The sequence below is a fragment of the Thunnus thynnus genome, chromosome 10 (assembly GCF_963924715.1).
Source record: "Thunnus thynnus chromosome 10, fThuThy2.1, whole genome shotgun sequence".
Classification (NCBI taxonomy): Eukaryota; Metazoa; Chordata; class Actinopteri; order Scombriformes; family Scombridae; genus Thunnus; species Thunnus thynnus.
In genome coordinates this window covers 18841541-18869281 of record NC_089526.1, presented here as the reverse complement: position 1 = coordinate 18869281, position 27741 = coordinate 18841541, and the positions used below count along the sequence as shown (strand labels likewise).

The window sequence follows — 27741 nt, the reverse complement described above, 5'->3', positions numbered from 1 at the left end:
AACTAAAACAATGAGACCACTGTTTCAAATAAAGGTCCTGTCTACTCAACAAGATTTTATCAGTGTTTTTGCTTATATGTGAATTAGGAACTATGTTGTTATTCTTAGGTGTTAAAATCAATTTGATGAGAAGCATTTCAATGAGAAAATAGAATATTGTTTACTTTAGATTGTTCTTTGTGCTTCACAGGAATTTACAACATGTGTAATACAAGAGATGACACATACATCAAAGACAGCTCAACCCTCATTTATCACTCAAATTGCGATCAAAACCACGTCTCATTTCACCTGTGACTAAGGTTCATTGTCATCAATGTAAAGGTCAACGGAAATGGGGCTTGAAGAATAAATATTCCTTAAGTGTGACTGTTAAATAACTGCCATAGACACAACTACTTTCTAGTGGGATGGTGTATTTTCCATCCTGCTCATTTCGGTAGCCAGATGTCAATGGGACTGAACATCAAAACAATCAGATGGAACTTTAAAATCAGTGTTATTGTACTTTTATTCATGACTCATGACTAAAATGTACAGTTTGTCATACGATTTGTCACCGCACTTACTCATGTAATGTGTCTGTGATAAGAACATTCTTTGGTCAGAATCAGTTTCAAATATATACCAGTTTTACACAGTAAAGTTTCTTTTTCCACAAAGAAAATTGTACCTGTTTGTTACATACGATGTATGATGCATACAGAAAGAAAGTTAAGTTATATGATAGAGCACTCTCATTTTCACCATATGTATTCTTAATATAAGAACACATGCTGATTGAAGTCAAGACCAACTCTGTGTATCAATGTGATCACTTATCATGATGGGGATTTTGACAAGACAGTAAGAAGGGTTTCAGGGACATGGTCCTGGAGGTCATAATAACGATTTCACAGAAATCAACATAAAACTGGGAGTGTAGCCTATTAGGAAAACGAGTGATAGTCCACCTACCACAGCACAGTCTACTTTTTGAATTGAAGATAATGAATGACCTGAGACCTGTTCATTTAAAGGCCTTCATTTCAAAATGTTAAATATCCATTTTGACAAAAATTAATGTATAAATAGATGCCTTTTGATATCAATTAGTCAACATTTTAAATACATGCCAGTATATTACCAATAGCATGTGCATTTTGTGTGAAAGGCTCAATGATGGATATCACATTTTGGAATGAAATGTGTCACCAACATGAATACTATAATCAATACTTCGCCCTGTGTGTAGAAAAATAAATAAAGCACTACATTTTTACAGACACTAAATCACAAGTAATTTAACATACAGTATACGTTAAAAACATCATTTGTCTAATCCAATGTGAATTACCTATAGAGATTAATATATTAACAATATATAGGCCATAGACTCCCTAAAACCTCAATACAATAAACAGTAAATCCCCTTCTCAACAGAGGAAACATGTTTGGGACTCATTCCCTCCAAATGGGGATTACAAGTGATTTTAATTATTCCTGGTCCTGCAAGGGCACAATACGTCGACGAGATGAAGCGTTTCGCTTCTTCAGCATAAGCTTGAGCTAGGATTTAAAAGAAAAAAACAGGTTGACTATGAGTAACTCTTGATGGATACAGAAATGTCAGGCTTAACAGTGCGCCTCTGGATGGCTGTTAAAATGACAGGCAGCTCACCTGCTCTCCCTGGGGGCCACTCTGCAGGAGGTGTGCTGGCTGGTCGTTCTCCAGGTTGCGGATACTGGGATCAGCTCCTCTGCCCAGCAGCAGCCGCAGGATTTCCTCCTGATGGGGGTTACCATGGAGACCAGCTGCCATGTGTAAAGCTGTGTGACCGTGAGCCTATAGAAAAAAAGGGGAAATGATGCAGCATGATGCAGACTATTTATACTGCATACTGTATGTTTGTACATATACATAAACACAGAAACACATGCATATACAAAATCCAGTTTTGAGTTTCATGCCATCGCGGGACTCACTTTCATGTTGACAAAGTCTTTCATGTTAGGCAGGGGAATCCTGAGCAGATAACGGACCAGATCAATGTTCCCCTCCTTTACAGCCAAGTGCAGCAATGTCTTGTTACTTTTGATTTCCTGGAATTTGAGAATTGGAAGTGATAGAAAAAAAACATAATGAAACCATAACAAGTCAGACTGAGACATTCAAGCGTCAAACAAAAAAGAGAAAACAAAAGAGATAGTAGGGTGGGGAAATAGTCACACTATGACATCATCGTGGTTAGATTAAACCTGGGCACTTCCCCTGTGTACTGTATATCCACTGAAAGGTCAGACTTTAGCATTAGACTTTGATGTTTTTGTCCCCGATCACTGACTTACTGTACTCACTGACGTCATCCATCCATCTGTTAGATTTCTATTATACATCTATGAGTCTAGGCCTATTACTTATCAAAGCAGCTCAAATGGCAGCCAACAGTAGGAAAACTGTACTGCACCTGGCTGAGCAGAGACGCCCCTGCAGTGAGAAGCATCTGCACACAGTTGAGCTTCTCCGCAGCCTTGGTCTGAAGGTTAACATCTGGCAGCCCGCTGGTAAATAAAGCCTTCATGGTGACACTGTGAGAAATGGCTGCACAGTGCAGAGGCGTCATACCTAAAGCAAAAAAGAAGGAGACAAGACTGGTGTCAACTGGTGCTAAATACTAAAATACTAACAATACTAAAACCAGTATAACATAAACTTACCCTCAAAATTGCGGGCCTCAAGGTTGACAGCAGGTCTGCTAGACAGAATAGCCTGCAAAAAAAGAATCACTGTTTAGGTCTGATCAGTATAGACCCACTGTGATAGTGATGCCAAAGTAATTCAATCCGAATATCGCTTTACCTGCAGAACACCGGGGAAGCCATAGTGGGCAGCCAGATGAAGGGCAGTTTGTCCTTTAACATCACAAGCATTGATGTCTGTTCCAAATGACAGCAGATCTTGCACAATCTCCGGCTGGTTTGCTGTCACTGCCACCAGTAAGGCAGTCTGTACAAGAACAGTGATTATACAACTTTATTTTGAGAAATTATAATCCCATGCTAATGTTTGTGACAAAAATACGATTGACATAAAGAGGAATTTGCACAATTTTGAAGAGGTTTTCTGCCTACCTTGCCCTTGTGTTCTTTGGCATCGAGCCTCCCTAAATCCCTCAGCCTCTCTGCCGCAGCAAAGGCACACTCCCTGAGCCCTTTGGCAGTGTAGATGTGCAGGATGCTGACAGAACAAGAACACATAACAAATTATTTTTAACAGAGGCTGGAAAACTGTGGTAATCCCCAGAACCAATTTTACACGATTCCCTTTCAGTGCTGATTTTGTCTTTCCATTTTATCTGAGTTTCTGATCATTGAGAATGAATGGCTGACTCATCAACATCTTTTGTTTCTCTTAATCTCTCTAGGATTACCAAACTGCACATGTGGCTCTCACTTTTAACTTATGACTAAAAACGAAACTCTTACGGAAGTAAATAAATTGTGTTCTCACATGCATATTCATAGAACATGGTAATGTCAAGATTGGTGGTTTAATTGAGCACAGGAAGAAAATGTGTATTGTTTTGAATCATCTCTCACAAAATATGCTGAAAAACTAACAGCTCACAGTAGTTTATGGTGTTCTATTGGTCCTCTCATTTTTCCTTTAGTTACATTTACTTGTATTCTTTTCCTTGGGGTTCACTTGTAGATATACTGACACATATAAACAACTCACTACACACTCACACACATGCAATAATAAGCACTCACGTGTCTCCATCTTCATCCTGCCCGGTGGCTCTGCTGTAGTCCATCCCTCTGAGCATCATCCTGGCTTCTTCCAGCTTGTTGGCATCCAGCGACGAACCAAAACTCAGCTGTGTGGTCTGACTGGGACCCAGAAGTGACCAAGACGTAGCCATACTTTGATCTGCGACTGGCATCGGGCATTCCTGATAAAAAAATAATGCAGCCAACAACATCAAGGTATGATTATGGACTTACAGACAAATGCAACATGTTAGTTGAAAGTCCACAGCATCTTCACAGTGACAAAGGGATTTCTCTTACATATGCCTGAGACATTGTATCTCCAAAGGTCTGGACCTGCTGCTGTGTGCTGTATTCCGAGGCCATTGGGTGGCTGAAGGGTGCAGCATAGCTGGGTCCTGGTTGGCTGGGGTAGTAACTAAGTGCAGATTCTGGTACCGAGGACCACTGCTCATAGCCCACTGCCATGTTTGAGTAGCTGCTTGATGCACCTGGAATGGAGAAGATGGACTGTTATTCATCGCTGAAGGATGTCTTCCTACTAAAAACAGCTCACAAATAATTCCTAATAATTTCCACTGTAGACAGAAGTAGATAATGTATTTGTCTGGGACTATTTCCTGCAGTGGATTTGGTGTGCTACAGAGTATTTCCAGCAGCAGGGTTGTGAATGTAGATTTGATATAAAATAAACTACAGTGACCATCATAATGAAGAAACATGTTATTTTTCCATCTCCAATCTTCTTACTTACATTCCCTTTTTATTTTTTCAACTTCTTGTACATACCACCATAGCTAGAATACTCTACACACACTCAAACATACAACCACAAAAACCCCTACTGATCCAGCACCACACTGAAGTGATTGATCTCCATTTCCTTCCTCTAACATACAGTAATTTTACCACTGTAATTGTTTTTTCTTTGTGTTTTCTAAATGTTTCCTTGTGAATTGCCTTTTTACTCTTGTCTGTTTTCTGCTGTGTGTCTATTTGTGTTTTATGTCACTCCTTGTGTTTCTCACATTGTGTTTAATGTTAATTCTTTTGCCATTCACATTGTTATAACACAAAGCTAAAAAAAAGGAAGAAACATGTCATTGAATGCAAAAATGAGGCATATTAATGCAAACTCTATCATGCTTTACCTACACACACACTACTTGTTAAGATCAAGTCATTGTCAGTTTTGGTCTTTTCTTGATTTGTTTGCAATACGCAAAATACAGAATATTACCAGACTTATCCTTTAAGTGTTGTGGAGAGGCTGTGCAGCTCTTACCTGTGCAGGTAAACGGTTCTGATGATGGTTCTGGCAACTGCTGGGAAAAGCAATAGAAAAACAAAATCATAAAACAATCACATCTTTGTAATTCCCGGATAACATTCGGTGAGATGCTGGTGTCTTACTGTAACAGCGGTTGGAGGAACAGGACTGGTGCTGGCTGTGGAGGAGGAGGGTGGCACCGAGGATGTCTCACGCCTTCTCTTCTGCTCCAAGAGTTTCTTCACTGTGGGCAGAGTGCAACACGGCTTCTCCTTTGGCGCTGTGAAAGACAAATTAAGCCAGTAGGAATGACTATTTGGTCGTATGTCTTGTTCACATGTGAAGGGTATCTGAGATCAATCCAGTGTGAACGTAAGACAGTTAGGACAGCAACCAATGATTATTTTTCGAATAATCTGTTGATTATTCTTTCAGTTAATCAAATACTCATGTTCATTTGGTCTGATGTCAGAAAATAATGAAATATGCCTGTCGCAGTTTCCCAGAGGCCAAAGTGACATCTTATATTTGGAATTATTAACTGAAAAATCATTATTTTTTCTGTCCTTCAACTAGCTGACTAAAAAAAAACTTATGTCATCAAAAAAAGATGATATAATGATATATAGACAGATTAAGTGGGTTCTCTGCTTTTGTAGTTATGAATTACAAGATAAGTCCAAGTCACCAAACAAAGATAACAAATAGGGAAATAGATTATAGATTATGGACAGCCACTGTGTGTCTGCCAGTGTTTCTTATTTACTCTCAGTGGAGTATGTACAAATTTGAATCTCATCAAGAAGGCTTTGTTTTATTGACAATAAATACAAATGTAGACTAGCAAGTTTAAGAGCATAAAAATAAGAAATATAAATTACAGTGCATGCTTAGATTATGGCTTTGAAGTCATGCCGCAGGTCTGAACATATTCTTAAAGTGATTTAATAACACTAAAATTGTCACTAGCTAGATGATAATGCCTGCTCAGTTTCTCCATGGTGGCATTTCTCTGCTCACCTTTTGACACACATCAATATAAAATCCATTATACTATGAGTACGTTTTCCCCCTGTTGATACAAAAGTACTATTTCCATTAAGCAGGTAAAGGAAATGAGAAAAATAGGAAAAAATATTACAAAACAGAATTCTGATGTTTCCAGCTGCAATGATGTTGACCACACAGGTTGTTTCCTTAAAAAAACTTCACCCCACACGTGAAAAGATAAAATGATGTTTCCACCCTGTCTGTGGAACCGGTCTACAAAGATAAAACTCTGAGAAACCTCCTCCATTAGGAACACAGATCATGAGGCCATGTCAACCAGACAATTCATCAGAAAAACTGAGCATGGGATTGCCACTACTTATTTTCTATGACATCTTCCTGTCTCACTCCGTTACGCTCACAGAAAGGCAAACCACATCTTCCTGCCTTTGGTGTGTCACAGGCACGTCACCTCAACACGTGTATTTGCCTTGTGCTCTCTATTGCACCTACACGTCTGGAAGAGGGACATGTTCTTTTGTCATTTCTTCTTTTTTTCACTTTGAAAATCTAGACTGTTGTAGTAAGCCACACAGGGGGGCAGGCAGATATGTTCATCAGAGCAAACACAAAGAGGGTGTACTTCTGAAAAGAAAAAAATGCAAATAGGACCAGTGAGAGAGAAATATGAGTTCATGGACTTGCCAGTTTAGTTTTCTGTCAGTTACTCGTTTCTACTCTCTTCCAGCTGAAAACCTGTCCTAAACAATACGCCCTTGTGCTGCTGTGCGTGATGTGCCCCACCAGATAATAAAGGTCACTTTATCAGAATAATGACATCAGTCAGCAACACAAAGTTTCATTTTCAAGTTCAAAAGGTGTTACTATAGGTTACTCAATCCTGACTCATTTGATCTTTACAACAAAATGCTACAGATGATGTCATGTTGCAACATGTAACTACTTAATCTATATTAAATAGTGGTTAAGTAAATTAACAGATGATAGAAATTGCTCAGCACCCTACACTCTAGTGTGGCACATCAGCTGACAGAAACTACAACTGAGGAAATAGCTTTTAACTACAAGTAAGAGGACATATTAGCCCGCATATTTGGGTTCACATTAACTGCCCCCGCACTGCTTTGGGCTACTCTGTGCTATATTCAAATAAGGGTTGTGGAAACCCCTGGACATTGAGTCAGACATTGTGCGTAGGAGGTTGGGGATTCCGACGACCTTTCTCTTTTGGCTCATGTCCTCAGAGACAGAAACACACAGTACAAAGCCAGTTTCCTCATTTTATGGTTTAACAAACCAAACACAGAGACACGCACACACGACAAACTATGTAATCACTTGGACCTGTGTCACACAAAGGCATGGACAAGAAAAGCCAAGCAAAGCAAATGAAGTCGTCACGTCACACAGCTTGCTTGTCTGGCATTAAATCAAAAAGGGGAATTGAAAACAAGTGAGTAGGGGTGGAGGTGTATCAGGGTTTCCCCAAATGATGTCCTGACTCTTGGATTCACCCGAATTACGTTTTCATTCATCGAAAATCGAGAGGAAGGTTTGTACAAGAACATAGCCTACGACTCAAATGTCTGACTGGATGTACTACACCATTACTGATGTAGTTAAACTAACACAAGTGGACTTATTAAATAGAAAATACATACAGTCTAACGTTAAATCAAACTGGAGGGCTAATTTCAAACTTTAAGACCCAAAACAGAGTAATAAACAGAATGTTTAAAATGTACTTAAGATGTAGGAAAAGGTGTGAAATTAACGAAGTTTTCATTATAATGCCACTAAAACAACATCCCATTGATGAGTGTTAAAAACAAGTTCAGCACTGTATAATATTCAGAAACTTCAGAATCTAGTGAAACAGTTTGTGATGTCATCATTACTCTCAACCTAAAGCTGCACTCAATTGAAAATATGAAACATGAGTGACAACAAAAGCGCACATACTCACATTTATCAAAGTGCATGTCAGAAACGGTTTTGCTTTGAAGTCTTCAACAGGTCGTCCGCTCGTCACCAGTCTGTTCAGATCGGGATAAAGAATGACAAGGGTGAGTTTTTCGCAGCTGGAGGGATCTGTGGTGTTCGGGTTGACTTCAAGTCTGTCTGTCTTGTTGTGTTACCACCGCAGCTTGTACACACAGAGCACGTTGTTCCCCATGACCGCCCCCAGCTGGTTCACGCCCTCTCTCTGGGAAGTCACACGTTTGCAAAATCTAAATCTAAATCTCTGTCTCCAATATTGTTTTGTATTGTAATAAACAAAGATACAAAAGATTAGAGATGTGACTTCAACAACACTATAAAACAACATAATACTAAACACAATAAGATAAAATACATTTTTTAAAAGTTTGTGGTTCAATCAGGCATTTATTTTACTCCAGGGGAAATATTCACTTCTCTGAAAAGTTTGGCTTTAATGATAAATGGTATTTTGTGTTTATCACCAGATCATAAGTGAAAATATATATTTTAATCCAACACTTATTCCAGTCTTTCCATAATTAAACTAAACATTTTTGGCTTTAGAAAGCTGTACATAACTTGTTATTTCATATATCACTTAACTTTTCAATCAATATGGGAGTGAGAGCAGATCCACTCCTGTCTCTTGAATTATGATAGTTGAGCTACAGTTTTTGTTTATCTGGATGACAGAATGTATCTTTAAAATAATGTAAATTGTTCTCGGTAAACACAGCCTTACAGGAACCTCTCCTTCATCTCAAAGACAACAGGATGACATCATATTGTGACGCATGAATGAATTTCTACAAACATGTGCTAAATTACTCTTTGCTCTAAACCAAACAAAATTAATACCATAGAGAAATGTAAAAATAAATAAATAAAAAAGATACTGTAAAACATAGTAGTAATGTCTAAAGGACCAAAGTGAGCCATATTTTGATAAAATAATAATACTAATGAAGTGAAGGGTAAATTGAAGGAGACTGGATTACAACAAAAATGAAACAAGGTAGATGAGACAAAAATTGATTTGAAATATGGAAAGTGAAATGGTTTGTTTTAAAATTGACAGATTCTGACAGCCACAGTTTCTTTATTTCAAAGAAGTGAAAAACAACAGCTCTTTTCTGTTGACTTGTAGTCAGTTGAAGAGACCCACCCCTTTCATTTCTGCCACCACCCCAGTGCAATAGAGGTGACTGGAATTAGGTTTTTGGTTCTCACAGTTTTGAAAAATGACAATGTGCCTGTTATTCTGGATAATCCACACACTTACAGATTTACATGATATGAGAAAACATTACACTGTATATAGTTTTCATAGGTGCTACTTTGTACCACAGAAATAGTTCCTGTAAAAACTGTTGACAGCAAGCACTCTGGACTATCAGAGTAGCAGGGACATGTTACTGGAAAGACACATTGTTGTTGAATTCTTTAAATGTAAATAAGCTGTGGGCACCACAAGTGAAGTTTCTTACTTGTCCATTGTTTTGGTGTGGTGGCATAAATCTCAGTATCTCAAAACCTGGGCAAATATAACCAATACTACAGTATCTGCATGGCTAGATACCTTTAGAGAAAAAGTGAGAAAATGTTTATGTTTTGTGTTTTGTTAATTATGTTATATGTAATATTATTATTATGAATTGACCCTTTAATAACTGAATCTTAAATTCAAATCTCATCTTCTTCTGGAAGTGCTGTATATAAAACTGTATATGTACTGTAAAGGATAAAATATTGGTCAGTTTATGTTTACTATATGTATATTATAGCTGAAGGTTTAAAGGTACAGTATGGTTTTGATTGGTTTTTAACTTGTTCCCAATCTACTTTGCATTATTTTCAAAGAGACTGCACCTTGATGATCTTTTCTTCTTGGGAAGGCTATTTTGGTCCAAGCAAAGAACTGTGGGTTGAAAAGGCAGAAATGTAATAACAAGAAAAACTTAGTCACTTCTGATAGTGATTATCGGCAAAGGCATCAGATTGAGAGATGCTGCCTATGGAAGCTTTACAGCTCCCTCTGCTGGTGCAAAGACTCACAATCCAAAGGGAAGAACAAGCTAACCTTAAATGAAACTGACGATGAACCACACAGATGAAACCAAATGTATTGTCTCAGAGTTAACTCAGCCGCTCCTTTGGGGGGTTTCAAGCTGACAAGTTGATAAGCTGACTGCCTAGCAGAATTACATTTGTAGATAAACAGCTGAGCCAAAGTGGGTGTATTAAATTCAATCAAATATCAGTTTGCAGATGATGGTTCCTGGCCACAAAGAGTCGGCAGAGTCAAGAGTTACGGCACACAGTGGTGACATTTGAACAACCCTCCCACTTCTGTGCCTTTCTATCGATATGATCTCCCTCCAGATGACTTATGAGCAGTGTGTGATCAAGATGATCAGCTCATGTTCTCCATTGTGAGTTCTAATTTAAACCCTCTGGCAGAAGATATAGATGATGTGGATTGAACCGCATCGAATGTTTTTTGTATTTAGATGTGTTGACCTACTAACTTAAGCCAATTTCAGTTGATGTTTTAATCTTAGGGAGGTAAAAGATACAGCTGGTGTGGTGTTTGTGCAATAGCCATATGTTGTATGGTTGTGTGTTACAACTTCTTTTAGTTGTTTTTTTATAGTCGTATGTAATGGTTTATTTTTGTGAATTGTGTATCTCTTTGTTGCTGTTTTGGAACTGTAGGGCAAAGTACACGACAACATTTCCCACTGGAACATTAAAGTATATTCTATTCTTTTCTAACCCTTATCTGTCACAGTTAAACCATCGTCATCCGTCATCCTGAAGATAAAAGTGATTAAACTGCCAACCCACAAAAAAAAATTACACAAAAACAAACAGGCAGTGTTTCAGCCACATTAGTGACAGAGGAGGAAGGACATTTTGACGTCAGCCCTCAAAAGTGAAAACTAATGGGAAACTAGAGTCTTTTGGATCCCAGACAGCAGATCAACTGAGCAGAGCAGGTATGAGGACTTAAACTCTCACTGACTTTCTCTTACTCATCCCATTTTTTTAACCATTTAATGTCTGTCAAATCTGTCAAATCTCTTATCCGTCAAATCACATCCAAATAGTTTTGTATGTAGAGCGTAGATAATCAGCAGAACATCTGGGGGGGGCAGAGGTTGTTTTAAACAACTATGAATATAGAATTTGCCATATTAAAGGCAGCCAAAAGACAATAATCATTTTTACAATACTTTAATGACTTTAGAGACATCATTCAAGGATCAATCAACTTTTTCAAATACCTACGCAGCAACTTATGACTCATTGAGATACAGGAATAGTTTATTCCGCACTGCAGTTAAAAAAGGTCAAACCCACACACGGTTTTGCTGATTTTACTTTGACATTAAAAAATCAAACACAATACAGTTTGAAGCATATGAAATTATAACACATTGTGAGGATGTTTACTGATTATTTCTGAATCTCTCACTGAATCTCTTTCTGTCTTTCAGTAAGTACATAACTGTGTCGACTGACTTGGAAATATGGTAAACAACAAATTCTTCACCGTGGTTCTCTTTTTACTTTGCAGTGAGTACAATGTTCCTCTCTCCTTCTTGCACACACACAGTTACAGAGAGACTGAGGTGGTCTCACACAGGAAAATGAAACCACAAACACTTTGTGAGACGGAAATTTAACTGACAGAGTTGCTGCTGCTTCACACTGTCAAAACAAACATTTAAGCTCTGACGTATTTCTCGTTTATTTCTTTTCCTTCTCCAAGACTTGACTGTGGCACTCACAGGTATGTACAACAAAAAGAGCACACACACAACTCTGAAACACAGTTTTTATGATCGTTATATGGTTTCGAAAAACAACCAACACGTATGCAGAGCTAGACAACAACACCTGATGAATCATTTTTTCCAGTCCTGTCTTATTGCTCACGTCTTCTATCTTCCATCCCACTCCTCTCCTCTGTGTGTCTGTTCATACGCTGTCTGTTTGCCAGACAACTCTGTGTCTTGCTACAGGATTGAGCCCGGGACAATAGCAGGCATCATCTGTGCAGATGTGTTGCTGACCCTTATCATTGTCATGGTCACCTACCGATGTGCCAGCTTTCGGCGTCAGAAGATAGAAAACGGTAACGAGGCAATGCGGCTGAAATGAGTCATGTTTTTGTAGCATTTACAATGTTGTGTGTAAGGCATTCAAGATGAAGCAATTTATCGGTTATAAGTGCTTCCTCTCCTAAAGGCCTCTTAGAAATCCCAAACCTTTTCTTAGTACAGGTCCTTGCACATCTATATTTTTGAAGTTTTTGCCTCTCATGTTGTTTTTTGTAAGTCTTGTTGTTACTTTTTCATTTTTAGCAGTTATTGCTTCTTTATCTCTTCCTTGACAAGCTCTTTATTATGTTCATTTGTTAACATAATGATTACTTCTCTCTTTTCCCATTTCTTCTCTCATCTCTTCACAGCTGACAAGGTGTATATGAATGTTCGGGCGAACTGCAAGACCTAAATGGTGCGATACATTATGTAATATGTTCAGTGATGTAGATTGTGCTTTTTTAAATATAGTATAAAATGTTTAAAAAAGAGTCATTTAACTCTTTTTACTTTCTCAATTTGTTTTGCAATAAACACAAGTAGAGTATCTTGCACATATTATATTTCTGCTTAGTTCATTATACATATGATAAACTCTAAGGCATAGAGTTATGGCAAAAAACTGTCTGATTACCAGCTTTTAGTTATTACACAGAATTCATTGGAGCTACAAGTGTTTTGCTGCCCCACATAAAAGCTTTAGAAAATCTTATAAAAGAGCCTTTTATGTTCAGTCACGACTTGTGCTTTCTCTTTACATATCTGCTAAAAGTTATTCTGTAAAACCTTATAAAGAAGAAGTGTATCAAACTGAAGTGTGTGAATCAAATTCACCTTTTTGAGTAAAAATGCTCTGAAATCTTTTCATGAAATGTCTGCGCTGTAACTATACCACAGCACCCTCTGCAGTTGACTATTGATAGCAAAATGTGTAAATACTGCATTTATCAAAACCTGTGTTGATATATGTAATTTTACAAACTAAAGCAAGACCTGTAACTGTGTTACAGTATATGTCATATCTGAAAAAGCTCTGTGTTGACAATAAGGATATTGCATGTGTGAATGAAATTGAATTATTAGCCCCAACACATTAATAGAATAAATAAAACACCAAACATCCACCATCTGCCACATCTGCTGAGAATTATGTTGAGTGGACTTTCAGATTCACTGACAGAAGTCATTTCTTTCACTGTTAAATAAATACTATTGACTTGCGTGTTTCACATGTGTATGTGTGGATTTGTTTTGTGTGATTAGATTCACAAATTGTTAACTTTTTAAATTTTCTTTCTTACAAATATGTCTTATCTATTCTATGATTCTCTACTTGTGACATTTGAACAGTGTGACTAACACAGGAAACCTGAATAGATTCGGGGCAGATAATCTTAGGTTTTGCTCTATAAGGTGACACTGTGGTTAAAAGGCTGTCTGCCATTTTAAACACACAGTTGGCCAAAGCTCTTCACACACTCAAGTCCATATCTCTGTATTATCTGTCTGATCTACCTACCTCCTCTGTAAGTGCACTGTGTTGTTTCATCACTAACCAGATAACTCTGGTACAGTGGAAACACTCTTGATGTTAGTAGCCCATGTGCAGACTTTTTATTCAAGAGGCCTGCCATGGGATTGGAAGGTTTATAGCTAAACTGTCTTTTCTCACTTTCACAAAAAATTGGGAAGTTGTTGCAGGGAGATTGCGCAAGTGGAATTCCCCTTGAGTTTGTAATTGCTCAGAAGGGACTATTATTATTTTACTGTTAATGGCAGCATTTGACACACTATATCATTGTATACGTTGACACCAACTGTTGGTTTAATTCCTCTTTGGAAGAATTTAGTTTTGTAGCTTCTTGTCTTCAGCTTCTATAATCTGTGGAGTGCCTCAGGGTTCATTTCTGGGACCAATCATGTTTTTTATTGTATACTTTAACTGTGTGGATGACACCTAATTACAGTTTATCTCTTTATGAAATCCAACAATTGCACCTGACCTGTTTGATATTAAACAGCTTTTCTCACATAGAGGCATCTTGTATGTGTCGTATGGGTTTAAGACATTGTCCATGTAAGTGCAATGCCCCCATTTCAAATAATTTATAGATCAATTATATGCTGTTAATAATGACTTTTTGGTTGTCAGCTTATGAAAAATATGGCTGGTGAGTCTTTAAAGGTTAAGTCCTTATTAAAGTTAATAATAAAATGATTATTAATGATGTCTTATTAGATTTATAATCTAATAAGACATCATGTCTGTATAAATGGCACAAAAGAGCCATGATTCTTTCTAATAAGCCATAAAATAAAGTTAGGAAGTCTTCTACAATTTTGAGCTAAGTTATTAATGATGGGTTTTACCACAAATGCTAATATGTTAAAATAAGAAAAGTTTCCAGAAGGTTAGTAGTCAGAGGCCCCTTAGAGGAAATGTTCTGATTCAGTAAAGAGCTAAAAAGATGAAGTGTTGTGTTAGAGAAGGAGAAACACCAGCCAAAGGGAGTTTTTACAACCTAAAAATTGCCCTTATAAAATATAAACCCTTAATAAAGGGTGCCTTACCAGAAATACCGGGATTCCAGCTAACATAGATAATTTTTGAGATTTTCAATGATCATATATTCCTTTATATACTTGCAGCACCCTGTCTTTTAACATATATAAAAAGAAAAGGTTCCCATTTGTACAGAGCGCTGCTGTTAGATATTTGTAATTAAAATTATTTATACACTGATTCATTCATTTACTGCTCATTTTAATGGGTCTTCTGGCTGTTGACAATGATGGGGGTTGATGTTTTTGCTATCCAGGTATCTCGGAGACTCTAAAGCAACCTGCCTGAGATATTCAGGTTTTCTAAGTAGCTATCTTCTTTTAGATCACCTCTTAACCTTATCTTCATTAAATTGCTAAATTTTATTTCTGATTTTCCATCTTGTTTTAATTAGAACTTTAAATATTTACATATCATCCTACTTAATTAATATGCAATTTGAATCCATTTATCTTAAATGTTTTCTTCTAATTAGTTTTACACTTAAATGTGCAGCACATTGTGATGTTTTTTCATGGTTACATAAAGATTATAGTTGTTCTTGTGTATGTTCAGCATACTTATTTTCATTTTTATAATTTGAATTATTTTGTTATTTAAACATTATGAAATATAAAGGTCCCCTTGACAAAAACAAATAAAGGTGTGCTTTCATTTCGCTGACAGTAAGCATCATTAGAGATAAAACTGTGGTTGAACATTTCCTGAGACTATAGCAGTAAGTGTGGCCAACCGCCTGCACTAAACCACAGGTCATGAGGAAATGCTCTATTCGGAGAGGCAATCGCATTTGTTTCATCAGAAACTGCATGTGTAGTGAAACTGACCTTATGCAACTATTTATCTTGGCATCACTTGGACTTGTTCATTTTAAGACTCAAATTAACTAGAAAGGCAAAAAGAAGACCTGAGTGCTGGTTGATCAAATGTGACAGAGTGAAAGAATTCCATGTTTATTACATTATGTGAGACCCCCCACACGAATGTGGCATTACAGAAAAGAAAAAAAAACACCAGCTTCCTCTTGTCTCAGTGGACTCCCTTCTCCTCCTCCTCCTCAATACAATCACATGTTGACAACCCTCACACCCCTGTCAGTATCGCTTGTGGACAGCTCTTCCTCTTTGAATCCTCCTACCGCTGGCTTCTAACATCTTGTTTATGGGTGCAACAATACAGCCATTTGAAAGACAACAAAAAGGACCTCTCATTTCCTCCTCTACGAGAAACCAGCACCAAGAATATGTCTGACGCTATTTGTATTGTGGGTTCACTATTTGGTGAGTGGCATGCTTTATGTGTTTTGAAAGTGTATGATAGTGGAGATGGTATGAAAGTAAGTAAATGTAGACTTCTGATGTTTATCAACTCTTTGTCTTTCAGGGTCTGCAGAGGGACAACAAGGTAGTTTTCCTAAAAGTGTAGGATGCTGAAATATGATGTTATGTCTTTTGGTTTGCGGTTCAATTCTATGTGTTCACTCTCTTACAGAATGTGGTTCCTGTTACCTAATAAACATGGGGTCTGTTATGGGCATTATTGCCTGTGATATAATCTTGACCATCTTCATCACAATTTCTGTGTTCTGCTTTGTAAATCTCCATAAGAGAAGGAGAGAATGGGATTCACACAACGGTGAGCACTAAATTTCTGTCTAGTACTGCTAATTTGTGAGTATACTGGCGTGTGATCTGGCAGTAATTTGACATGTCTTTTCAATTATTTAACAGATAAAAGAAACCTTCCGTCATCATCAAAGAAAATGACAACAGAGGTCACAGAATCTCCCTATCAGGTAAAGCTTATGTTATTATTTAAGCCTCATTTCATTTCATGTATTAGGGTCCCCATTTGTGTCATCAAAACAGAGGCTATTCTTCCTGGGATCCTATCACACACCACACAGACAGTCAGTAAATATGGATGTGGTGTTGTTTAAGGTTTTAATTACATATTGTTTGTTGTGAATTGCTTTTACTTTTTTATAGGAGTTACATGGAGTCCAGTCAGACGTGTACAGTGAACTTCGGCACTTTAGGAAATGAATCTGTGGAACTATAAAAATACCAACAATGTCTCCTCTCGCATTATTTTCCCATGCTATAACACAATGGGGCTACACCACATATACTCACGCAGCATTGTAGGTGATAACATACAATATATACAGTATGTGTAGTTTGTATTTAATGAATTTGTATTTTATTCATTGAGTACTCTGTTGTGCTAACAGTGATGTTCTCTGCCTTAAATACTTGTTTTTTGTTTTTTATTTTAAGATGTCTTGAAGAATGTATTATATTTGTATTTAATTAATTGTGAATTAAACTGCAGTTTAAAACCCAGGAATGTGGGGAAAAGGATGCATTCTTTATTGTTTCTGTCTTTTTGTATTTCTATTTCAGGAAATTACATTTTCACATTTCAACAATGTATACAAAGAGTTCAGATATTGAGATTAAAAACAACAAAGCCTTGGATAGATTCTGTTTTAAGTGAGAAAAAGTAGTATACCACAATCTTTGTACCAAACATAACACTGTAGCAGTGTACTGTACTATAACTTCTCCTCTAGTTATAGTTTCCACTCCATCTTTTTTTTCGGATCTTTTCACATGGTCACATAAAAAAAAATCTAAAAATCTAAATCCGTTTAAAAAAGTCCAAGGAGTGACTGCATTTGGAAGAAGCCTGTCTGCTTCATATGAGTCAACAGATGGCAGCCACTGACTCATAATGAAGAAGAAATAGAATCTGGAAGAAAAACAAAAAGACAGAAAAAACAGTCCTTAACCTACATTACATTCAGAATAGATGAAAGACAAAGACATTAGATCGATTAAGTAAAGTTGAAAGGACCTTAAATGTGCATTATGTGGTAAACACAAAAACATGTCAGGGAGTTTCCTAAGCCAGGTCGTGTGGACAGATAGAAGCAGATTGTCTGATTCATATGCAGAGGAAACGTACCGTTGTTCAATCATCAAGAGGCTTGAATATTGGCTGGAGCAGAGAAGCTACTGGGCATGTGCTGTGGAGGTGCTACAGCACATTGGAGAAAGAGGGTGAAAAGAAATGAAAAGGTCTTTCTTTACAGCAGTTAAAGCATGCATTAGTGATCACACAATCTATTTACAATTTTCACTATTGGAAAAAAATAAATTCTTACCTAATGGATACGTTTCAGAGCTAATAAATTCTTTGGTTTCTGTGGGAATATTAAGATCAATTGTTCATGTTTAAGAGGATAATTCTTATAACAGTGTATTTTGTTTGATTTAATGTACAATCTGGTCTTACCATCATAGTCTATATCTCTGCTGTTGCCGACTGCAGCAGGTCTGCCATTGTTGTCCTCCAAACTGTCCTGATCCAGCAGTTCTCTGCTTCGGCCCGGGGCCAACATACCATTCAACCCAGCAGCTCTTCCTGATGAAGCCTTTCTTTGGAGGTCGATGCCTTGACTGGCGCTGTCAGTCACTTGGTCTCCACTAAAATGGCTAACTTGTCTTCTCTGCAAATTTCCAGCCTCTTGAGAACTCACCATCACTCCTTCCTCACTGATAAGATCAATGTGCTCTCTGCTTGCTCGGTGTACCTCCACCAAGGCCCCTTGTGGTCCACTGTACCCTCTGCTTCCATAGTCCCAAACCAGTTTGCTGCTCATATCCATCTGCCCCATATTGTCTTTGTCCACTCCCATTTTCCTCTTTGATTGTGCCTTATCTTTCTCTACAGCTTTAGGAATCGTGATCTCGTAGCTGTCAAGGTCTTTGAATGCATCTAGGGAGAATTGAAGTTAATGTTACAGACATTGTGATTGCAACAAATTATAACTTTAATTTAGCTTACTGCACCTCTGCTTTCACCTTCAAGGTTTGTATCGGATACTCCAGGTTCTGAAACATTAAGAAAACTTTGTTTCATTTGTATAATAATAAAATGAATAACATTTAATAACGGTTGTGTGTTAAAGATAGCCCACATACCTGTGACTCCATCGGTGTCAAAAATCTCTGTAGATTTTGCCTCTGACATATCTACTAATGAAAAGCACAATGAAGGCACAGCTGTTCTGATTTTGATGTGTGGTTTGTGTAATACCGATTGTGAACAAAAATTTGGAAACTGCATTGAAACTATGAAATCACTTAACTACTGCATACCTTCTTCAGAATCTTGCTCTTTCACAGGTTTACTGGGAGGGTTTCTATATGCTGCAGCCATGAGAAAATATATGATGATAATTACTGGGGTGGTTGTATATGTATATATAACAATCAGATAATGTCAGAAGTGCTTGCTACAATACATCATAAAGATTAAAGCAACACAAACACCATACATGTCTTTGTTGTGTTTGTTGTCTCTCTTGTGACCTGGTCTTTGTTTCTCAGGTGTATGTTTTTGGGATAAGAAATTGCTTTGAGGATCTGATGAAATGGTAGCTATCAATAATATATAGTTTGACCTTCTTGTTTTAAAACTTGTATCATTTTGAGTCACAGACCCGTGATATTTGCAGATATGGTCTTTTCAGTAGTTGTGCCAAGTGCATCTATAACAACAGTAATGAAAAAGTTATGTGATATTATTTCCCTGAAATACATTTTAAAGCCTTAATTCATCTCTAAAACAGCAGTGCTAGCACTGTTTAGCATGTAAAAAACATAGAGTTTTCAAAATATAAAAATTACATTTAGAATCTCACCGTTCAGGAAGCTTAAAACATTTTCTCTGCGGGCTTTAGAGAAAGAAAAACAAGTGTTATCCCTGTTGCCCTATTCAAGAAACATTAAAAGTACATTATATATGTTAAGTAAGCGCAAAACATTTTTTTTTTCTCTCTCTCTCTCTCTCTCTCTCTCCTGATTGGTTTACCTCTGATTTGGGCTGTAGTCGCAAATGGAAGAAGTATCAGACAACACATGAAGCTGAAACAAATAAAATCACAATTAATTCAAGGTCTTTTGAGAAATGCATCTTTATATCAGATTTTATATAATGACATCATTTGCAGCTGGGAAATTAAAAAAAATTTCAATGACAGATGTTTCAAAGAACAAAATATCAAAACTTACAGCTTCATTGTTGACTTTGGTCTGCAGCGGTGTCCACTGTATGGCAGCAGGAGTGCAGCTGAGGTTTTATGTACTGCGGTTTTAGCCTGCTTTTTCACCTTTAATAGGTCTTACCCCACTTAATGATAGATTCTGACATGATGTATCAGATTAAGTTGTAGTCAAAGACTGTTTCTGTTTGTTTAACAGTGCATGCCTTGAATGAGCAGGCAACGGGCGACAATTAGGCTACAGGTCCTGCTCAGTTTACAAAGGTCAATTCATTATATCAGTTCAATCTGAAAACAAATCTTAACACTCAAACTCACAAAAAGGATTAGTCTTTTTCTCTTTTGTTTGTTGATTAGCAGTGGTTGATTACTTCAGGAAAATGCCCCTGGCTGTTTCTTCGACTAAAGTAGTCTTTTAAATGATGCTACATAGACCACATATTGTTCTCTGTAACTGCTACTGTTTCACCATTGTCTATTTATCCAGTGAGCCCTATATTTAGACTAAACAAAGACCTTTTTTCAAACAGGGCACATTGTCTGGACATTTGTGTATAGAAATGTCTCCTGGTAGAAATATCCTGAAATGAAGAGTATAAGAATGCAGTAATCAGGAGAGAAATGATTTATTAAACTATTTGAACCACAATGTCACATGTAGTTGTTAAGAGAATTCCTCAACAAGTAACTTAGGGCTGTTATTTCACTCCATGTTGGTCAGTAGAATCAAAAAATGAATATGTTAGTCTGCTGAAGGCCTAGTATGTAGGTAGTACAGTAGTATGTAGGCCAAATCATCTGCCATCAACAATCATAACTTGATCTGGGGTCCTAAAATGTGCATCTGTAGTGCTTGTGTAAATGAACAGTGAGTCTATGGTTCATACAAATGAGATTAGATTATAAATGAGACATAACAGTGCATGCAGATAAAAGTTTGTCTTCAATCAGTCCCCCCCTTCCTCCTCCTCCATGAAAAAGAAAAAGAAGAGCGCCCTCTGCGGGAAAGGCTGCTCGCACTAAGCTCTTGATCCCAAGCATCGCCATATTGACGTCCCAACAACGCTGAGAGGTAATCGTATTATTTTTTTTACCACGAATCGTCGTAGGTTTGGAGCCACCGTTGAGTGTTTTACGTGTGAGGAAGAGCCGGGAACAAGTAACGCGATCGTGGTGCCTTTCTACTGCCCGATCTCAGTGTTAGTAGGATGTTTTTTCAAGGCGTTGTCAGCCAGTTGCCTCGCCAGCCAGCAGGCTATTCACTCCCTTAGCCTGCTAGCTTAGCACTTTTTTTAGCTTTAGGAAATATATTTTTCGAAGCTTTTCGTTTAGCTGTACATTAAAAACTACCACTAGAAAGACGATTTGACTATTTTGACGCGGACTATTTATTTCTGGTGGCTGCAGCCTCATAATGTGTTCGCGAGCTGGGTTAGTTTGTGACTTTTCCAACCGGCTTTTCCCTCTGCTGTTGACGAGCTAATGCTAACTAGCTAGCAGCCCAAAGCAGCTGCCCGGTTTGCCTGGTAGCTAGCTGTTAGCTCCCCAGCACTTGTGCAGGCCGTGGACCACAGAGGGTTTGTGCGTCCACTCACCTTTTCATTAAAGTATTAAGCGGGCAAACTGGCTGTAAGTGAATGAGTCTCTTTTACCGCAGAGACCATTCGTCATGAGACGTTTCACATAAATACATCAAAGTAAATGTAGTCTTGTAAGCTATAATTGGCTGGCGTGCGTTAGCTCACATAGTTTGCTTTAATTAACAGCATTGATTTTAATCAACCTACTTTCTGCTTTTTTTCCAAAGGAGATACTGCCTTGGTGTAGCCCCCAGTGATGACTGTATTGAACCCTGTACCTCCTGATTAGACTGGTTGGATGCCCCCGTTTACCATTCAGGTTTCTCCATTTCACACACCACCATATTTAGACACACTACACACCACTCATTGTTTTTTGTTAAGTTCTGTCTGTCGTCTTTTAACATATACCGCTGTTCTAGTTTTTTTTTAAAACTCCCATTCAGATTAATAGTGGGGAAAAAAACATTTTAAAGTGTATTAGAAACTTTGATTAACTTCTCACCTCTACATACGATGTTTAACTAATGCAAATTGTTGGATTAAGGTAAGCTTTAATCATGTATTTTTAATATCTGTGTGCCCGTGTAGCTTACCTACCATAGAGGCATCTCAACTGCTCTTGTTCCAATTCATCTGTCACCATCATCCTGGAGGGAACCTCCCAGGTATTGTGTCCTCTTATTATTTTAGATTGTATCACCTGTATTTAATATCATGATTTTCTTAAGTAAATTTGTACATAAAATGCTTTGAAAGAGAGTCATTTTTTCAGTTGTATGCTAATATTGTGCCTTTTTTCTGGTATAATATTGAGTAATTTTTTTTTTAATTTATTGTTTGTCATGTCTTTTTTTAGGAGATTTAGAGAAGATCCTGTGTAGAATATGTCTGGCCCTGTTCCAAGCCGCTCTCGAGTTTACCCTGATGTAAACACACAAAGACCTCGAGAATACTGGGACTATGAGTCCCATGTTGTTGAATGGGGGTAAGGCAAAGGGAAATTGTTGGGAGCTTTAGTTGTATTTGTTTTGCTTTGCTTTGTTGGGTAAGTCATTTTAGCATTGTTAACTGTGGCTTTGTGTTTTGGTTTTTTTTGTAATAGGAACCAGGACGACTATCAGCTTGTCAGAAAACTAGGGAGAGGCAAATATAGTGAAGTGTTTGAAGCCATAAACATCACAAACAATGAAAAGGTGGTCGTCAAAATACTGAAGGTATGGTGATAGACGCTTGAATATGCTAGCAGTTGTGTATAAGTTGTGTAAAGTAATAATAATGTTTCGTCACTTCAGTGTATCTCACAAGAGTATCTCTCCTCACAGCCGGTGAAGAAAAAGAAAATCAAGAGAGAAATAAAGATCCTGGAGAATCTGAGGGGTGGCCCAAATATCATCTCACTGTTAGATATCGTCAAGGATCCTGTGGTATGTTTATTTTATTTTAATTGAAATTATCACAGGAACAATTCAAGAAATATAAATGTACAAGGTTCCATGCTTTTTTTTCTTTTTTTCATTTTCTAGTCCCGAACCCCTGCTCTGGTTTTCGAACATGTGAACAACACAGACTTCAAGGTAAGGATCTGTGCTTTTTTGCGTCTGTCTTTCAGAATATGCTATACCAAAATAAGTATATCTAATGGCATATGTGTTCGTTTTTTACAGCAATTGTATCAAACCCTATCTGACTTTGACATACGGTTCTACATGTATGAAATCTTAAAGGTAAGAAACAAATACTTTTGTTTGTTACATATTTTATGCTCTGCAGTGGTTGTGTAAATATTTGTCAAACATTGTTGGCAATAGTTGAACAGTCCAAGCATACCCTTAACATTGTTTCTTGTTTAGGCTCTGGATTACTGCCACAGTATGGGGATTATGCACAGAGATGTCAAGCCACACAATGTAATGATTGATCATGAACACAGAAAGGTATTGTCACACTTGTTTTTTCCATTCACTTTTTATGTTTTGACTTCCCTTCTGTGACACCAACTAAGTACATTTTTTTTTACAATATATGCATTGTTAACTTCCAGCTCCGCCTAATCGATTGGGGCTTGGCAGAATTCTACCACCCAAACCAAGAATACAACGTGAGAGTGGCATCCCGGTACTTCAAAGGACCTGAACTGCTGGTAGATTACCAGGTGAGGACTTTATACTCTTCTCTGCGAGTCGTGCCAACTTAACGCAACATGGTCAAAATGCAATCAAGATATGTATTAAAGAAGAGAGAATTTTCTTGTTTAACTGCAGTTCTTTTGCTCTCTCTACATTATTTGTAGATGTATGACTACAGCTTGGACATGTGGAGTTTGGGTTGCATGCTGGCCAGCATGATCTTCAGAAAGGAACCTTTCTTTCACGGTCATGACAACTATGATCAGGTATGAAGAATCAGGCCTTTTAATCTATTTTGTGTCGGTGGTCACAAATCTTGTGGCTTAAAAAAAAAAAACAGTGCTGGACTTTTAAGTACTTTCTAACATGTATATGAAGTTTTGCTAGTTACACACAATCAAACCACATCCTTCACACGTTGGACAGTTGCCACATAACAACTCTGTTGGTGCACCTGGGACTTTGTGTCCTGTTCAAAGTTAGCACCGTGGTTGTTGAGGGAGGGAAGACATTTCTCATTAACTTTTTTGGCAGTTTGGTGTATCTAATGTAATACAAAATGGGTAAAACACATGTAGGGTTTTATCACTCCCACGGATGGTGTCATTTATGTTGTGGCTTTTCCAGACCTAAACTATAGCATTGACCATACAGCATTTCCAGTTTGTTCCTTGGCTCATTTGGGCTTGTGTCTCTTTAAGCCTACAGTATGTTACACCACTGTTGAAGGTGATGTTTTAGTTGTATTGGTACACACTAGCAACTGTTGGTTTAACACTCAAATATTCATTTAAACATTTTTACTGTATTACTTAAAGCATAAAACTAAAGTGTTGCTTTTTAAAATGAAATTGCATAGATACTTTTAACAGATCAGAGCAACAATAGGTTTATTTCACTGATGGTATTTCTGCAAATGGCTAAAGGGAATGAAACATGAGCTCATGGTGACAGAGGGATGTCCACCGGTTCATTTTTTGTTTTTATAAAAAAGAAACTTGCACATTCTTAATTTGAAAAGATGTTTGTCCCTCCTTGATTCCTCTATGGTAATCTCATTTTTGTTTGTCTGTTTTAATTGATCTAAATTATACAAACCTCACTATCTAACTGGCTAGAACACTGTAAACAGACTCTGATCCATACCCTTAAAAAAATCTAGCTGCCATTACTCATGTGATTTTTAAAATTACTCATGGTACTCTTTTAATTCCTTAATTTTTCTTTTTCTGACTTGCAGCTTGTGCGAATTGCAAAAGTACTTGGCACAGAGGACCTGTACGACTACATTGACAAGTACAACATTGAATTGGATCCACGGTTCAATGACATCCTGGGAAGGTAACGCAGAGTGTACACAGCATCCGGCTGCGGTCAGGCTCGGTCACGGCTCTGTTGCGATTTCAGTGTCAGCTGAAACATATCAGAAGAAAAGCGTCTGTTTCAACAGCCACATTTATAATACAGAGTAGAGTTGTTGTATCAACGTTTTTTTGACAGCATAAATACACATTAATTTAGATGTGGGAACAGATGCTTTGTGGCTGTTCTTGAATATGACAACTTTTTGTTGCCTTTAATCTTCTCTGTCACTCATTTTAAATATCAATGCAGTCGATCTCACGGCACAGCTGCTGTCATTAACCTGTATTTTTATTAATCTGTACTGATTGTAAAAAGATTTTATCTGCAGTTCAGCAGTTTGTTTAAATTTCCAGCTCATTCCATTATCTGATGAGAGAAATGGGAAAATATGTAAAGGAGAACGACCATATTGTGAATCTGGTTTCATTAAAACACAGAATTCGGGATTACAGAGAGCAAGAGGGGACATTATGTAGGCTGACTGGGCTGTCTCCTTCCCATCACACCCCCCCACCCCCCCAACACAAAAAAATAGTTTTGCTGTGTATGTGTGTAGAAAAAATCAGAAACAAATAAAATGTATTATTCAAAATGTATTTTAAATCAACTGTCAATAAAGACAGACATTTATATACAGTCACCAGTGAATTTCGTACTTAAGAGATGTAGGCTCCTCTGGCCAAAACAGACCGGTGAGTAAAGATAGGAACGCTCCAGACATACCTCCAGCAGCCGTGACAGAGTGGGACCATGACGCAGACGGATGTATGCATTAGCCGTCAAAATTTTCTAGCTGTTTGACCTCCGTAAAGTGTATTGAATATATTTATAATCCATCTAACTCCTGGTTTGTTCTTCAGACACTCCCGTAAAAGGTGGGAGAGGTTTGTGCACAGTGAGAACCAGCACCTGGTCAGCACAGAGGCTCTGGACTTCCTGGACAAACTGCTGCGCTACGACCATCAAGCCCGCCTCACGGCCAGAGAGGCCATGGATCATCCCTACTTCTGTAAGTTTGCTTTTTTCCCTCCATTTTTTTTTAGTATGCTGCCTACATCTCATACTTATTGCTTCAGTAAACTGCCTCTGACCTAAATTGAGCTCACTAATTGATGTGGCTTGATTGTGTCAACACATGTACTTGGTTTATGATGTGTTCAAATCCACTTCTGTTCTTAGATCCCATCGTTAAAGATCAGGGAAGGGGGGCCACTCCTGGAGGGATGGCTGCCAGCTCCACACCAGTCAGCTCCTCAAGTATGATGGCCGGTAGGTTACACCGCTCAGAATGAAAGGCTCTGACTAAATGTGATGACATGTAAAAAAATAAAAATAAACAACCATTCCCAAATGATGAACCAACCTCCTATCTCCTCTAGGCATCACCTCAATGTCCTCCTCACAGCCTCTGGCTAACATTGCTGGATCACCTGTCATCTCTGCCCCCAACACTCTGGCCACACAAGTCCCTGCAGCCACCGGGGCCCAACCCTGAAGCCACTTCCTCACCTGTGTTTATGTGTGCTCATGGCCATGTCCTGCCTAGCTCTCACTGCGGCCCAGGGCCATGGCTCCCCTTTTTATGTTGAGAATAACAAAGAAGAAGATTTAAATTGCTTTTCACATTCAGTTATATTTTGACACCTGGACTTGACAGAAATGTATTGTTGCACCTGTCAGGATTATTAGAATTAATTTGGGTGTGTTATTTGACAATACCATTGTCTAGAAATTCTAATAAGATGTAGACATGAAGAGAATGGATAATAAAATTTATTTTGTATGTTCCAAATATACAGTCTTGCTTGAAACTGTTTGATGGGGATCCTGCTGTATTACACTGTGAACCTTTACACGACTTCACAAAACAGAGTCAGGAATCTGGTGTGCCCCACCTAAACAGTACTCAATGGTTGCACACAATGTAATGTGCAGGAGTTGTTGGTGTTTTGAAGTTGTTAGTTGCTATCATTCTTTAATTGGACTTTTGTAGATATTCTACAGTTACTGTCAGGTTGCATGCACCCAATGCTGAATATCACAGGGTCAATAGTTTGCCAATTTTATGTTACTTTCACTTCTGTATGTGTATGTATGTGTTCATGTATGTTTTTTATGAAGTCTCTTACACATGATTTTGATTACATAGACAATTTTGTAACTTTTTGTTTTATGTTGGGAGGATTCATCACCTACGAAAAACAACTTCAAAAATAAACAATTTAAACAGGGCTTTGCAGGCACTACACGTTATTGAGTATACCATCACCATGCGGACTGGTTGGCTCTTAATGGGTGGATTTAAAGCAGAACCGCGTAGCGTAGCGAGTGCATCCCTCAAGATAATTTACACTGATAGTGAATTAATTTTTGCAACAAATGATTTAAGCAATCGAAGTGGACCCCTGCACATAAATATAAATCTCTGCTATCTGGGTTGGCTTGAACAATGTCTGCAATATACCTTTTCCCCTCAGAAGAGGTAGATACCCCAAATTATTTTCTACATAGAAATGTCAATGAGAGTCTTTTGAATTATGGTGGCATCAGGTGTGCACATTTACATATCTCCAGTGAGTCTAAAAACAACATACACCATGTGTGAGTGAGAGTAGTGATTCACATTTTTAAAGCATACCTTTTCCCGTCAGTGCTGACCAAAATGAGGGGAGTGCATTTACACCCTACTATACAATCAAGTGTACTCTTGAAAAAAAATGGATACAAATCAAACCGTGCCAAAGAGGAAGCTGGTGTCTCAGAGGTTCAACCAAGATTATAATTACACTCAGAGATTACTCCTGTCATTACATATGAAAACAATCAAGAGGCTAAAGGTCAGTTATGGCACAACTCTGCAGTTAAAGTCGATTTTTTACACTCACAGCATGGACTCACTCTTAAGGA

General features: G+C 37.7%; 4 protein-coding genes and 1 long non-coding RNA gene across 8 annotated transcripts; 3 read left to right on the top strand and 2 right to left on the bottom strand.

Moving 5' to 3' along the window:
- Positions 1-231: 231 nt before the first annotated feature.
- LOC137191597 (NF-kappa-B inhibitor delta) lies at positions 232-8181 on the bottom strand. 2 transcript variants are annotated; one of them, XM_067601819.1, is made up of 12 exons: positions 8001-8181; positions 5167-5303; positions 5039-5078; positions 4054-4244; positions 3754-3935; positions 3112-3217; positions 2840-2986; positions 2698-2749; positions 2448-2605; positions 1966-2082; positions 1661-1825; positions 232-1548 (listed from the first exon to the last, which is right to left on the bottom strand). In XM_067601819.1, the coding sequence occupies exons 1-12, from the start codon at positions 8014-8016 to the stop codon at positions 1477-1479; spliced, it is 1383 nt and encodes a 460-aa protein (XP_067457920.1). In that variant the 5' UTR covers positions 8017-8181; the 3' UTR covers positions 232-1476. The 2 variants fall into 2 exon arrangements, with proteins under 2 accessions (XP_067457920.1, XP_067457921.1); XM_067601820.1 differs by having other exon boundaries at positions 5039-5075.
- Positions 8182-10820: 2639 nt separating this feature from the next.
- Positions 10821-13353, top strand: hcst (hematopoietic cell signal transducer). The gene is made up of 5 exons (XM_067601818.1): positions 10821-11016; positions 11518-11596; positions 11793-11813; positions 12024-12158; positions 12495-13353. The coding sequence occupies exons 2-5, from the start codon at positions 11551-11553 to the stop codon at positions 12536-12538; spliced, it is 246 nt and encodes an 81-aa protein (XP_067457919.1). The 5' UTR covers positions 10821-11016; positions 11518-11550; the 3' UTR covers positions 12539-13353.
- A 2050-nt stretch (positions 13354-15403) lies between these two features.
- tyrobp (transmembrane immune signaling adaptor TYROBP) lies at positions 15404-17034 on the top strand. Its single transcript, XM_067601817.1, has 5 exons — positions 15404-15969; positions 16073-16093; positions 16181-16324; positions 16420-16484; positions 16678-17034. Exons 1-5 carry the CDS (start codon positions 15639-15641, stop codon positions 16732-16734), a joined length of 618 nt encoding a protein of 205 aa, XP_067457918.1. The 5' UTR covers positions 15404-15638; the 3' UTR covers positions 16735-17034.
- A 332-nt stretch (positions 17035-17366) lies between these two features.
- LOC137191595 (uncharacterized) lies at positions 17367-18079 on the bottom strand. The gene is made up of 4 exons (XR_010930416.1): positions 17990-18079; positions 17859-17897; positions 17660-17731; positions 17367-17443 (listed from the first exon to the last, which is right to left on the bottom strand). It is a non-coding gene; the product is annotated as an uncharacterized lncRNA (long non-coding RNA).
- Positions 18080-20724: 2645 nt separating this feature from the next.
- On the top strand, positions 20725-27066 carry LOC137191589 (casein kinase II subunit alpha-like). Of its 3 annotated transcripts, none has more exons than XM_067601811.1 (15): positions 20725-20832; positions 21568-21659; positions 21932-22008; positions 22200-22328; positions 22446-22557; positions 22666-22767; positions 22867-22917; positions 23008-23067; positions 23194-23277; positions 23385-23495; positions 23634-23735; positions 24710-24810; positions 25695-25843; positions 26014-26103; positions 26214-27066. In XM_067601811.1, the coding sequence occupies exons 4-15, from the start codon at positions 22228-22230 to the stop codon at positions 26327-26329; spliced, it is 1179 nt and encodes a 392-aa protein (XP_067457912.1). In that variant the 5' UTR covers positions 20725-20832; positions 21568-21659; positions 21932-22008; positions 22200-22227; the 3' UTR covers positions 26330-27066. The 3 variants fall into 3 exon arrangements, with proteins under 3 accessions (XP_067457912.1, XP_067457913.1, XP_067457914.1); XM_067601812.1 differs by having other exon boundaries at positions 20822-20959; XM_067601813.1 differs by lacking the exon at positions 20725-20832 and adding an exon at positions 21041-21191.
- Positions 27067-27741: the final 675 nt, after the last annotated feature.

Bases quoted from the DNA above. Each gene is read 5' to 3' on its own strand.
- LOC137191597 (XM_067601819.1), bottom strand. The intron at 4,245-5,038 runs GTAAGAGCTGCA...TCTCCATTCCAG, and splicing joins AGAACCGTTTACCTGCACAG to GTGCATCAAGCAGCTACTCA. The intron at 2,987-3,111 runs GTAGGCAGAAAA...GTTCTTGTACAG, and splicing joins CCAAAGAACACAAGGGCAAG to ACTGCCTTACTGGTGGCAGT.
- hcst (XM_067601818.1), top strand. From the start codon at position 11,551: ATGGTAAACAACAAATTCTTCACCGTGGTTCTCTTTTTACTTTGCA. The intron at 11,814-12,023 runs GTATGTACAACA...TCTGTTTGCCAG, and splicing joins CTTGACTGTGGCACTCACAG to ACAACTCTGTGTCTTGCTAC. The intron at 12,159-12,494 runs GTAACGAGGCAA...ATCTCTTCACAG, and splicing joins GCGTCAGAAGATAGAAAACG to CTGACAAGGTGTATATGAAT.
- tyrobp (XM_067601817.1), top strand. From the start codon at position 15,639: ATGTTTATTACATTATGTGAGACCCCCCACACGAATGTGGCATTACAG. The intron at 16,325-16,419 runs GTGAGCACTAAA...ATTATTTAACAG, and splicing joins AGAATGGGATTCACACAACG to ATAAAAGAAACCTTCCGTCA. The intron at 16,485-16,677 runs GTAAAGCTTATG...ACTTTTTTATAG, and splicing joins TCACAGAATCTCCCTATCAG to GAGTTACATGGAGTCCAGTC.
- LOC137191589 (XM_067601811.1), top strand. From the start codon at position 22,228: ATGTCTGGCCCTGTTCCAAGCCGCTCTCGAGTTTACCCTGATGTAAAC. The intron at 23,736-24,709 runs GTATGAAGAATC...TCTGACTTGCAG, and splicing joins GTCATGACAACTATGATCAG to CTTGTGCGAATTGCAAAAGT. The intron at 24,811-25,694 runs GTAACGCAGAGT...TTTGTTCTTCAG, and splicing joins TTCAATGACATCCTGGGAAG to ACACTCCCGTAAAAGGTGGG.